The sequence below is a fragment of the Bos indicus x Bos taurus genome, chromosome 3 (assembly GCF_003369695.1).
Source record: "Bos indicus x Bos taurus breed Angus x Brahman F1 hybrid chromosome 3, Bos_hybrid_MaternalHap_v2.0, whole genome shotgun sequence".
NCBI lineage: Eukaryota > Metazoa > Chordata > Mammalia > Artiodactyla > Bovidae > Bos > Bos indicus x Bos taurus.
This window is the reverse complement of record NC_040078.1, coordinates 12,780,985-12,794,681: the sequence shown is the minus strand read 5'-3', so window position 1 is coordinate 12,794,681 and position 13,697 is coordinate 12,780,985. Positions and strand designations below refer to the sequence as shown.

Sequence of the window (13,697 nt, the reverse complement as noted above, 5' to 3'; positions counted from 1 at the left end):
ATAGATTTGACCCCATGCTCAGTTGGTTCAGTCGTGTCTGACTTTTTGTGACCCTATGGACTTTAGCTCTCCAGCCTTCTCTGCCCATGGGATTCTCCAGGCAAGAATAATGAAGTGGGTTGCCATGCCCTCCTCCAGGGAATTTTCCCAACCCAGGGATCGAACCTATGTCTCTTGCTTCTCCTGAATTTCAGGCAGATTCTTTATCCACTGAGCCAACTGGGAAGCCCACATGGTTAGAAAAATGTCACAAATAAGAGAAAATAGTATAACTCATATATTAAAAGTCAAAAAAGGGGGAAATATTTAAATATTCTTCCTTTGGAAAATAAGAGGATCAATAACAATTCAGGAGAATTCTATGTGACTATGCAAAAGACTAACTCAGTTATTTATGTGCTGTTATAAAATAATTACTAACCTACATCATCAAGGGGGAAAAAAGCACTGTTCAGAGCAGATTACATAACTTGTTATTCGTGTAAAAAAGAAGGGGAATTATGTATATGTTTTCTATACATACAGATAGAATATCTTTGAAAAGTTATAGGGTAAAGGAAAAAGGCATGAGTCTTTTCATAGTTTATCATTCTATACCATTTACATTTTTAGCTATATGACTTTATTGGCTATTTAAAAGCTTAATAAAGTTGAAAAAATTAAACTGCCCTGACTCGCTATAGACAACAAGACATACATAGGATGAAAGGGAAAGAATGGGGGCAGGGGGATCTACATAAGTTATAGTGAAAAGAGAGCTAGGGTAACTTCTGATATTAGAAAAATAGATTTTAAGTAAAAAATAAAGTTATGAGACAAAAGTGGGACATTTTATACCTATAAAGTGTCAATTCATCAAGAAAATATAACAAGTATGCAATATGCATGCCAAACAACAGTCTGCAAATTATGAAACAAATATTGACAGAACTAAAAGGAAAAATATTTTTACAAAAATAATTGGAAACTTCAGTGCCTTATTTACAGATAAAACATCTAGAAAAAGATCAGTAAATCATGGAGAACTTGGGCAATATTATAAACCAACTAAATTTATAAAATACATGTATAGAACACTCTACCCAACAACAGAATGCACATTTTTCTTAATTGCACTTGGACATTCTATAAGGGAAATCATGTTAGACCATGAATAAAAATTCATGAATTTTAAAAGTTCAAAATTATAGAAACTGTCTTCTCAGATCATACTGTGTCCAAGGTAGATATCAATACCCAAAGGTAGAAATTAATAACCAAAAGAAAGCTGGAAAATTTGTAATTACATGAAAATTTAACAAAATACTCTTATTCAACCAATAGGCCAAAGAAGAAATCAAAAGAGAAATGAAAAAATACTTTGTGATGAATGAAAATGAAGCAAAACATACAAAAATTTATAAATGTATTAAAAGTACTGCTCATTACATTACATTATGGTTATAAATCCCTACATTAAAAAATTAAAAAGGATCTCAAATCAACAATGTAAATATATATCTTATGGAACTATCAAAAGAACAAACTAAACCCAAAACCAGCAGAATAAAAGGAAATAATAATAGAGATTAGTGCAGACATAAATGAAATAGAATGTAGAAAAGTAATTGAATCAGTGAAATCAATGAAACCACAAGTTAGTTTTTTGAAAAGATCAACAAAATTGAGAGAGATAATAGTTGAACAACATTGGGAATACACAAAATGCCACTGAATCATACTCTTTATAGTGTTAATTGTATGAGAATTTGACCTCAAAAAAAGACAAGTACCTAAGAGTGAGTGCATGTGTACTAAGTTGTCTCTGTCATGTCTGACTCTTTGTCACCCTATGGACCGTAGCACACCAGGCATACTGGAGTGGTTGCCATGCTCTCCTCCAGGGGATCTTCCAGACCCAGGGATTGAACCCAGGTCTCCTGAATTTCCTGCATCGACAGGCAGGTTCTTTATTGCCAGCACCACCTGGGAAACCTGTACCTAAGGATATGCTGGTACAATTCTTGAAATATAACGAAAAGAGCAAGAAGTTTCCAAAGGGAAAATATTTTTAAAGAAAAAAAAAAATTCAGACTTTTCATCTGCAAACTGGAAGTTTGATGACAGTGAAAAGGCATCTGTGTGCTACTCAGAGAATAGGAGAGCAATCTTTGCCATTCAGCCTCAATGCCATCCTGGATGGCTCAGCAGTAAAGAATTTGCCTGGAATGCAGGAGACTCAGGTTCAATCCCTGGGTTGAGAAGATTCCCTTGGAGAAGGAAATGGCAACCCACTCCAGTATTCTTGCTTGAGAAATTCCATGGAGAGAGGAGCCTGTTGGGCTACAGTCCACAGGGTCACAAAAGAGTTGTGTATGACTTAGTGACTAAACAAGAGAAGACATTAGCACTTAAGTAAGGATTCAGAAAAGCCTCTTGATGAAAGTGAAAGTGGAGAGTGAAAAAAGTTGGCTTAAAGCTCAACATTCAAAAAACAAAGATCATGGCATCCGGGCCCATCACTTCATGGGAAATAGATGGGGAAACAGTGGAAACAGTGTCAGACTTTACTTTTGGGGGGCTCCAAAATTACTGCAGATGGTGACTGCAGCCATGAAGTTAAAAGATACTTACTCCTTGGAAGGAACGTTATGACCAACCTAGATAGCATATTCAAAAGCAGAGACATTACTTTGCCAACAAAGGTCCGTCTAGTCAAGGCTATGGTTTTTCCAGTGGTCATGTATGGATGTGAGAGTTGGACTGTGAAGAAGGCTGAGCGCCGAAGAATTGATGCTTTTGAACTGTGGTGTTGGAGAAGACTCTTGAGAGTCCCTTGGACTACAAGGAGATCCAACCAGTCCATTCTGAAGGAGATCAGCCCTGGGATTTCTTTGGAAGGAATGATGCTAAAGCTGAAACTCCAGTACTTTGGCCACCTGATGTGAAGAGTTGACTCATTGGAAAAGACCCTGATGCTGGGAGGGATTGGGGGCAGGGGGAGAAGGGGACGACAGAGGATAAGATGGCTGGATGGCATCACCGACTCGATGGACGTGAGTCTGAGTGAACTCCGGGAGTTGGTGATGGACAGGGAGGCCTGGAGTGCAGCGATTCATGGGGTCGCAAAGAGTCGGACACGACTGAGCAACTGAACTCAACTGAACTGAAGGATTCAGAGAGTATATCACTCACAGAGCCTATTTGAGAAAAATCCTCAAAAAAGTTGTCCATCAAATAAGAAGCTAATCTTAACAGTAGGGGGGCTTCTCAGGTGGTGCTAGCAGTAAAGAACCCACCTGCCAATGCAGGAGACATAAGAGACATGAGTTTAATCCCTGCGTTGAGAAGATTCCTTGGAGGAGGAAGAATAATGGCAACCCACTCCAGTATTCTTGCCTGGAGAATCCCATGGACAGAGAAGTCCAGCGGGCTACAGTCCATAGGGTTGCAAAAAGTTGGACACAACTGAAGCAACTTAGAACCCACATGGAACAGTAGAGAAAGATAAAGAATAAACAGTAGTGAGCAAAAAACCACACAACAATTGTAATTAAACTGCATAGATGATGATAATGTAAGATCAAGAAGAGATAGAAAGAATACACAGAAAAAATGTACAAAAAAGATCTTAATAACCCAAATAACCATAATGGTGTGGTCATGTACCCAGAGCCAGACATTCTGGGGTGTGAAGTCAAGTGGGCCTTGTAAAGCACTGCTGTCAATAAAGCTATAGTAGAGGTGATGGAATTCCAGCAGAGCTATTTAAAATCCTAGAAGTTGATGCTATCAAAGGACTTCATTAAATATGTCAGCAAATTTGGAAAACCCAGCAGTGGCCACAGGACTGGAAAAGGTGAATCCTCATCCCAATTCCCAAGAAGGGCAATACTAAAGAATGTTCAAAGCACTGGACAATTGCACTCATCTTCCACATTAGTAAGGTTATGCTCAAAATCCTCCAAGTTAGGCTTCAGCATTATGCCAACCAAGAAATTTCAGATGTTCAGGTTGGATTTAGAAAAGGCAGAGGAATCAGAGATCAAATTGCCAACATTCACTTTCTTGCTTTCATAAAGAAAGCAAGAGAATTTCAGAAAAACATCTACCTCTGTTTCATTGACTACACTAAAACCTTTAACTGTGTGGATCATAACAAATTGTGGAAAGCTCTTAAAGAGATAGGAATACCAGACCATCTTATCTGTCTCCTGTGAAACCTATATGCATTTCAAGAATCAACAGTTAGAACCTTGTATGGAACAACTGACTGGTTCAGGATTGAGAAAGGACTATGACAAGGCTGTTTATTGTCACCCTGTTTATTTAACTTACACGCGTAGCATGTTATGTGAAATGCCAGGCTGGGTGAGTTACAAGCTGGAATCAATATTGCCGGGAAAAATATCAACAATCTCAGATATGCAGATGATATCACTCTAATGGGAGAAAGTGAATAGGAACTAAAGAGCTTCTTGATGAGGGTGAAGGAGGAGAGTGAAAAAGCCGACTTAAAACTCAGTATTAAAAAACTAAGATCATGGCATCTGGTCCCATCACTTCATGGCAAATAGAAGAGGAAACGGCAGAAGCAGTGACAGATTTCCTATTCTTGGGCTCTAAAATCACTGCAGATGGTGACTGCAGCCATAAAATTAGAAGACAATTGCTTCTTGGCAGAGAAGCTATGAAAAACCTAGGCAGTGTACTAAAAAGTAAAGACATCACTTTGCCAACAAATGTCCGTATAGTCAAGGCTATGGTCTTTCCAGTAGTCATGTACATGTGAGAGAGTTGGACCATAAAGAAGGCAGAGCACCAAAGAATTGATGCTTTCCAACTGTGGTGCTGGAGAAGACTTTTGAGAGTCCCTTGGACAGCAAGGAGATCAAACCAGTCAATCTTAAAGGAAATCAACACTGAATACTCATTGGAAGGACTGATGCTGAAGCTAATACTTTGGCCACCTGATGTGAAGAGATGACTCATTGCAAAAGACCCTGATGCTGGGAAAGATTGAAGGCAGGAGGAGAAGGGGACGACAGAGGATGAGATGGTTGAGTGGCATCACTGATTCAATGGACATTAACTTGGGCAAACTCTGGGAGATGGTGAGGGACAGGGAACCCTGGTGTGTTGCAGTCCATGGGGTCTCAAAAAGTCAGAAACGACTTGACTACTGAACAACAACAGCGACAAAGAATCTTAAAATCAAGGAGTCATATTTTCAGAGAAAATATAATAAATGTCTGGACACAGAACACTTGACTAAGTCAGTGAAACCTTCAAATTGGAAGAATGTTGCAGGGGGAGGTGTAAGAATAGTACAAGGCTGAGCAGGGAATGTGGGCTAGTTAATGTTCTACATTTTCATTCTAGTTGTGATGGTGGTGAGCAACAGAGAATAAAGAGCAGGATGGGTATTATTTAACTATTTTAATATAATAGTGAAGAAGTATATGTATTAAGGAGATGAGTAATAATGGAATGAGAAGTACAAAGGCATTTTGGAAGTACTAAGAAATAGACAAAGAAAAGAATGAAAGGAAATCTGACCTCAGCTCTCAGTAGCGCTGCCCTAGTTGTCCACCCCTCCTTCATGAAACACTTTCCTTCTTTGGCTTTTCTGACCCTGCCCTTACCTGGTCTTCCCCACTGGCTGTTCCTTCTCCACCTCTCCCAATGGACCTGAATCCTCTGGTGGTCAGTGCTATGCCCTCTTTCCTTCCCTAGCTATAGTCACCTAATCCCTAGGTGATTTTAGCTAATCCCATGGCTGTAAGTAGCATGACTGCACTAAGGGCCACATTTCCAGCCTGGACATCTGCCCCCCAGGCTTAACCCATCTATGTGGCCCATTTAACATCTGTTCTTGGAAGCCAAAGTTGACAGTATAAAGCTGAATTCTTGTGTTATGCCTACCTTCACCACAAACCTGCTCCTCCCCAGACTTTAATGATATTTATAGCGCAATAAATGTCACTCCATCTACCCAATTGTTTAAGCCAAAAACCTAGAAATCATCTTTGATTCTTCTTTTCCTTCTCTCTGACATCCAGTCCATCAGCAGTCTCTATAACTCTACCTCCAAAATTTCCTGAATCTCCCCATTTCTCCTGATTCCCTACCACCATCCTTCTCTCACTTAACCTACTGCAAAAGCCTCTGAACTGGAATCCCTTTTCCTCTTCTTGCCTTCCTATAAATCATTATGCACACAGTATGTATTCTAAAGTGATCAATAAAAATGTAAAGCACATATTACCCCGCTGAAAACCATTTGGCAGCTTCCTGTGGCAATCAGAATCTATCCAAACCACCTACAAACCCTACAAGGCCTTTCCTGCCTTAGTCTTTCTTCAGATCTCTTCTTCACTCAGTCCACTCCAGGCACAGTCCTCCATTCATCCCACATGGAGACCATGATCTTTTGTACACTGGAAAATTTGTATGCCTGGAAGAATTCATTCTGTCCTCTAATCATTCAGAACTCACTTTAGCTGTCACATCTTTTTAGGGTACTTTCTTAATAAACCATCCATGCCTCACACATCCATTAAACCACCAATATCTTATCACATTATCTCTAATTGTCAATCAGCATTTTGGTTACAAGCAACAGATATCAACTGACTGTGGATGAACATAGAGCCTGCCAAACAGTGAAGTAAACCAGAAAGAGAAAAGTAAATGTTGATATATAGAAATATATATATGCATATAAATGGAATCTAAGAAAATTGGTACTGATGAACTTATTTGCAGGGTGGGTAAAGATACAGAAGTAGAGAACAGATGTAGAGAACACAGTGGGGGAAGGAGAGGGTGGGACAAATTGAGAGAGTAGCATTGACATATATACACTGCTGCTGCTGCTGCTGCTGCTGCTGCTAAGTCGCTTCAGTCGTGTCTGACTCTGTGCGACCCCATAGGCAGCAGCCCACCAGGCTCCCCCGTCTCTGGGATTCTCCAGGCAAGAATACTGGAGTGGGTTGCCATTTCCTTCTCCAGTGCATGAAAGTGAAAAGTGAAAGTGAAGTCGCTCAGTCGTGTCTGACTCTTAGTGACCCCATGGACTGCAGCCTACCAGGCTCCTCCGCCCATGGGATTTTCCAGGCAAGAGTACTGGAGTGAGGTGCCATTGCCTTACCCTGTGTAAAATAGCAAGTGGGAAGCAGCTGTATAGCACAGGGAACTCAGCTCAGTGCTTTGTGATGACCTAGAGGGCTGGGGTGGGGGGTGGGGTGGGAGGAGGCTCAAGAGGAAGGGAATATGTGTATACCAATGGCTGGTTCACGTTGTTATATGGCAATAACCAACACAATATTGTAAAGCATTATCCTCCAATTAAAAATAAATTTAAAAAACATTTAATCCAGTTACATTTAAAGTAATTATTGATATGTATATTCCTATTTCCATTTTCTTAATTGTTTGGGGTTGATTTTGTAGATCTTTTTCTTCTCTTGTATTTCTTGACTATATAAGTCCAAGAAATCAACTGATAGTTAAATATTCATATTAAAGGAGAGCAGGTGGTCCACAGACCTTTGAGGGATCCGGTGACCAGGCTCTGAGATGACTCATCCAGGAGCCACAACAGAACTGGTCCAGTAGAAACTGGTCTGTTACTTCTGACACAGACACCACAGCTTACATCCCACTGACAGGATACTTGACTTGCCTCACAACCGCTGTCACCCTTGCATCAATAGCACGTATACTGTGGTCCCCCTCTCACCATGCAGTAGCTTCTGTTTGGAAGTCTGAGTAGGTGCATCTGACTGGAGGAGCCCAGGTTATGTGCTGTCTCTGCTATAAAGGTGGCTGGGAAAGTATCAGGCATTTTCACACTGGGCTGTGTTTCATAAGACAGAAAATTCCATAAATATGAGAAAGGAGTTCAGATGAGAAGGGAGTTCAGATGTTCAACCTAACAGAGATGGCTTTCTTGAGCATCAGGAATCTCACCATGGAAATGAGTGGACTACATCACTGACTCGATGGACATGAGTCTGAGTGAACTTCAGGAGTTGGTGATGGACAGGGAGGCCTGGCGTGCTGCGATTCATGGGGTCGCAAAGAGTTGGACACGACTGAGTGACTGATCTGATCTGATCTGATATACAGCAAAAATCAAATTCCACTCAGGAATATTGAATGAGGAAGAATTTAGACTCTGTTTATATGGTAAGGTGTGGAACCATGCCCCATGAAATCTGTGCCACATCCTTTTTTAACAGCACTTACAAGTATCTGAAATCTTGTACTTTCTCCTGATTTTTTCAGCAGTCTCCTTGACTACAATGGTAGTTCCATGAAAGCAGGGATCTGGTCCACCTGTTCACCACTGTATCTCTAGCAATCTCAGTTACGCCTAGCTCATTAAACATTTATTGAAAGAAAGTGGACTGAGGGCCCAATGAGTAAAAATTTGTATCAAATAAGTAGAGTTTCAAGAAAGAGTAGTCATATGTCAGGTGCCGCAAGATAGTCCCATAAGGTTAGGACTGACAGATTGACTAATGACATGCGGATTTGTTAATTTTAAGTAGTCATCAATATCTCAATCAAGAGCAATTTCAGAGGAGTGGTGGCCAGAAACCAAAAAACAATGGGTTGAGGGGGAAAAAAAGATAGCATAGGAGAGAGCTGAAATAATTTTCTTCTAGTGTATAGAAACAATGGAGAAATTGTATTATTACTCATCAACTTCAATATTTTTCGTTTCTATTTCCTAGAATTAAATCATGGAGAAGGCAATGGCACCCCACTCCAGTACTCTTGCCTGGAAAATCCCAGGGACAGAGGAACCTGGTGGGCTGCAGTCCATGGGGTCACTAAGAGTCGGACACGACTGAGCGACTTCACTTTCACTTTTCACTTTCATGCATTGGAGAAGGAAATGGCAACCCACTCCAGTGTTCTTGCCTGGAGAAACCCAGAGACAGGGGAGCCTGGTGGGCTGCCGTCTATGGGATTGCACAGAGTCGGACATGACTGTATCGACTTAGCAGCAGCAGCAGTAGCAGAATTAAACCAAAGGCCATATTGGGTGCAAGCTGCAAGAAAAGGAAAGAGCATGAGTCTGGAAGGGTGATAGATGTGTGCTTGAATCAAAACTATCAACTTCTAGGCAGGACCAATGCCTAAGCAAGTTTACCTCTTCAGTTTTGTTTCCTTGTCTGTAAAAACGGAGATAATCTTTTTATAAGTGTAAAATTAGTGTGATGTGAAGACAGCAGATATAGCAAAACATTTGCTCTGCTTCTTTCTTCCTCCAGGCTTATCTAGTCCTTCACCAGATTCTCAAGCTGTCAAATACCCCAGCTCTTCCTGCACGTTGAAAAGGACTGTTGGGACATCTGTCCAGCTGACACTGACCTCCCCTTTGCATCCTAACGTCCGAGAGATTGAATGGAATTGGAAATCTGAGGATGATGAGAAAACACGGCTTCTAGTGTCCTGGAAGCCTCAGACCCCTAATCCTGACTGGTATGAACTTGAAGAAATATACAAGCACAGACTCAACCTAACAGAGATGGCTTTCTTGAGCATCAGGAATCTCACCATGGAAATGAGTGGACTATATACAGCAAAAATCAAATTCAACTCAGGAAAATCGAATGAGGAAGAATTTAGACTCTGTTTATATGGTAAGGTGTGGGACCATGCCCCAAGCATGCATTCCAACAACCACTTTATTTAAAGTAAGTTAGCCTAAACTCAGGGTATTTTTTTAAAAGTCATTTCTTTTTTAAGAAAATTTTACATCTCTTCTGATGCCTTAAAGGTAAAACTAAATTTTAAAAATTACATCTTAGGAAAAATCTAGCTACAATTTCTTTTTGTTTGTTTAAAAGTATTTATTTAGAACAAGAACAAAAAATCGCTTAAGCTTTGTCACCTTCCAGTTAATCCACCTCTAGCAGAACCAAGGTAAGTCCTGACCACCTGACCTCCCCTCCCTGGCTTGACCCTTATCCGAACTCCACCCCCCCATCCCCCACTCTAGGGACCTACACACAGCTGGTGGAGGGAAGGTACAGGATACAGGATGGGGTCTAATGCTACATATCTCATGAGAAACAACCAATGAAAGTTTTAACAGAATGATCACTTGAGAAGCTCCCCAGGAGTGTGAAAGTAAAAGTGTTAGTCACTCAGTTGTGACTCTTTGGGACCCCACTAGGCCCCTCTCTCCATGGAGTTCTCTAGGCAAGAATGCTACAGTGGGTTGCCATAGAGGCCCACTCAAGAGTATACAAAAAAAAAAAAAGCTTTCAATTGTAAAATACTGCAAAAATTGATTATTAGAAATATACAGTTGTATCAGAAATGTCTTTATTGGCTGCTTCAAAAACTGACTAAAAAAATTTTTTTTTAATTGGAGGCTAATTACTTTACAAATTGTAGTGGCTTTGTCATACATTGACATGAATCCTCCATGGGTGTACATGTATTCCCCATTCTGAACCTCCCTCCCACCTCCATCCCCATCCCATCCCTCTGGGTCACCCCAGTGCACCAGCCCCGAGCACCCTGTATCATGCATCGAACCTGGACTGGCAATTAGTTTCACATATGATAATATACATATTTCAATGCCGTTCTCCCAATCATCCCACCCTCACCCTCTCCCACAGAGTCCAAAACACTGTTCTATACATCTGTGTCTGTTTCGCTGTCTCACATACAGGGTTATCATTGCCATCTTTCTAAATTCCATATATGTGCGTTAGTATACTGTATTGGTGTTTTTCTTTCTGGCCTACTTCACTCTGTATAATAGGCTCCAGTTTCATCCACCTCAGTAGAACTGATTCAAATGTACTCTTTTTAATGGCTGAGTAATATTTCATTGTGTATATGTACCACAGCTTTCTTATCCATTCATCTGCTGATGGACATCTAGGTTGCTTCCATGTCCTCTCTATTATAAACAGTGCTGTGATGAACATTGGAGTACCCGTGTCTCTTTCAATTCTGGTTGTGTATGCCCAGTAGTGGGATTGCTGGGTTATATGGCAGTTCTATTTTGGTTTTTTAAGGAATCTCCACACTGTTCTCCATAGTGGCTGTCCTAGTTTGCATTCCCACCAAAAGTGTAAGAGGATTCCCTTTTCTCCACGTCCTCTCCAGCATTTATTCTTGTAGACTTTTGGATAGCAGCCATTCTGACTGGTGTGAAATGGTACCTCATTGTGGTTTTGATTTGCATTTCTCTGAAAATGAGAGATGTTGAGCATCTTTTCATGTGTTTGTTAGCCATCTGTATGTCTGCTTTGAAGAAATGTCTGTTTAGTTCTTTAGCCCATTTTTTGATTGGGTCATTTATTTTTCTGGAATTGAGCTGCAGGAGTTGCTTGTATATTTTTGAGATTAATTCTTTGTCAGTTGCTTCATTTCGGGAGACCTGGGTTCGATCCCTGGGTTGGGAAGTTCCCTGGAGAAGGAAAAGGCAACCCACTCCAGTACTCTTGCCTAGAAAATCCCATGGACGGAGGAGCCTGGTGTCCATGGGGTTGCAAAGAGTCAGACACGACTGAGTGACTTCACTTTCACTTTCATTTGCTATTATTGTCTCCCATTCTGAAGGCTGTCTTTTCACCTTGCTTATAGTTTCTTTTGTTGTGCGTTGTGCAAAAGGTTTTAAGTTTAATTAGGTCCCATTTGTTTATTTTTGCTTTTATTTCCAATATTCTGGGAGGTGGGTCATAGAGGATCCTGCTGTGATTTATGCCAGAGAGTGTTTTGCCTATCTTTTCCTCTAAGAGTTTTATAGTTTCTGGTCTTATGTTTAGATCTTTAATCCATTTTGAGTTCATTTTCGTGTATGGCGTTAGAAAGTGTTCTAGTTTCATTCTTTTACAAGTGGTTGACCAGTTTTCTCAGCACCACTTGTTAGAGAGATTGTCTTTTCTCCATTGTATATTCTTGCCTCCTTTGTCAAAGATAAGGTGTCCGTAGGTGTGTGCATTTATCTCTGGGCTTTCTATTTTGTTCCATTGATCTGTATGTGTGTTTTTGTGCCAGTACCATACTGTCTTGATGATTGTGGCTTTGTAGTACAGCCTGAAGTCAGGCAGGTTGATTCCTCCAGTTCCATTCTTCTTTCTCAAGATTGCTTTGGCTATTCGAGGTTTTTTGTATTTCCATACAAATTGTGAAATTATTTGTTCTAGTTGTGTGAAAAATACCATTGGTAGCTTGATAGGGATTGCATTGAATCTATAGATTGCTTTGGGTAGTACACTCATTTTCACTATATTGATTCTCCCAGTCCACGAACATGGTGTATTTCTCCATCTATTTGTGTCCTCTTTGACTTCTTTCATCAGTGTTTTATAGTTTTCTATATATAGGTCTTTAGTTTCTTTAGGTAGATATAATCCTAAGTATTTTATTCTTTTCGTTGCAATGGTGAATGGAATTGTTTCCTTAATTTCTCTTTCTGTTTTCTCATTATTAGTGTATAGAATGCAAGGGATTTCTGTGTGTTGATTTTACATCCTTCAACTTTACTATATTCATTGATTCAGATCAGATCAGTCGCTCAGTCATGTCTGACTCTTCGCGACCCCATGAATTGCAGCATGCCAGGCCTCCCTGTCCAACACCAACTCCCGCAGTTCACTCAGACTCACATCCATCGAGTCAGTGATGCCATCCAGCCATCTCATCCTCTGTCGTCCCCTTCTCCTCTTGCCCCCAATCCCTCCCAGCATCAGAGTCTTTTCCAATGAGTCAACTCTTCGCCTGAGGTGGCCAAAGTATTGGAGTTTCAGCTTTAGTATCATTCCTTCCAAAGAAATCCCAGGGCTGATCTCCTTCAGAATGGACTGGTTGGATCTCCTTGCAGTCCAAGGGACTCTCAAGAGTCTTCTCCAACACCACAGTTCAAAAGCATCAATTTTTCTGGTGAAGTCCTTAGGGTGTTCTATGTGGAGGATCATGTCATCTGCAAACAGTGAGAGTTTTACTTCTTCTTTTCCAATTTGGATTCTTTTTATTTCTTTTTCTGCTCTGATTGCTGTGGCCAAAACTTCCACCACATGTTGAATAGTAGTGGTGAGAGTGAGCACCCTTGTCTTGTTCCTGACTTTAGGGGAAATGCTTTCAATTTTTCACCATTGAGGATAATGTTTGCTGTGGGTTTGTCTTATACAGCTTTTATTATGTTGAAGTATGTTCCTTCTATTCCTGCTTTCTGGAGGGTTTTCATCATAAGTGGATGTTGGATTTTGTCAAAGGCTTTCTCTACATCTATTGAGACAATCATATAGTTTTTATCTTTCAAGTTGTTAATGTGGTGTATTACATTGATTGATTTATGGATATTGAAGAATCCTTGCATCCCTGGGGCAAAGCCCATTTGGTCATGATGTATGATCTTTTTAATATGTTGTTGGATTCTGATTGCTAGAATTTTGTTCTGGGTTTTTGCATCTATGTTCATCAGTGATATTGACCTGTAGTTTTCTTTTTTTGTGGCATCTTTGTCTGGTTTTGGTATTAGGGTGATGGTGGCCTCATAGAATGAGTTTGGAAGTTTACCTTCCTCAGCAATTTTCTGGAAGAGTTTGAGTAGGATAAGTGTTAGCTCTTCTATAAGTTTTTGGTAGAATTCAGCAGTGAAGCCATCTGGACCTGGGCTTTTGTTGGCTGGAAGATTTCTGATTACAGTTTCAATTTCTGTGCTTGTGATGGGTCTG

At 40.4% G+C, this 13,697-nt stretch overlaps 1 protein-coding gene across 8 annotated transcripts in view; it reads left to right on the top strand.

The window, feature by feature from the left end:
- LOC113884642 (CD48 antigen-like) overlaps nt 1–13,697 on the top strand; it is an 89,672-nt gene that overhangs the window by 28,144 nt on the left and 47,831 nt on the right. For all 8 annotated transcript variants that reach the window (XR_003508961.1, XR_003508958.1, XR_003508959.1 and 5 more), the window contains exon 2: nt 9,267–9,638. Coding sequence is in view for 5 of the 8 variants with exons in the window: in XM_027529425.1 (XP_027385226.1) it covers nt 9,267–9,638 (372 nt within the window). In the remaining 3 variants the exon portion in view is untranslated. The remainder of the gene's footprint in view (nt 1–9,266; nt 9,639–13,697) is intronic.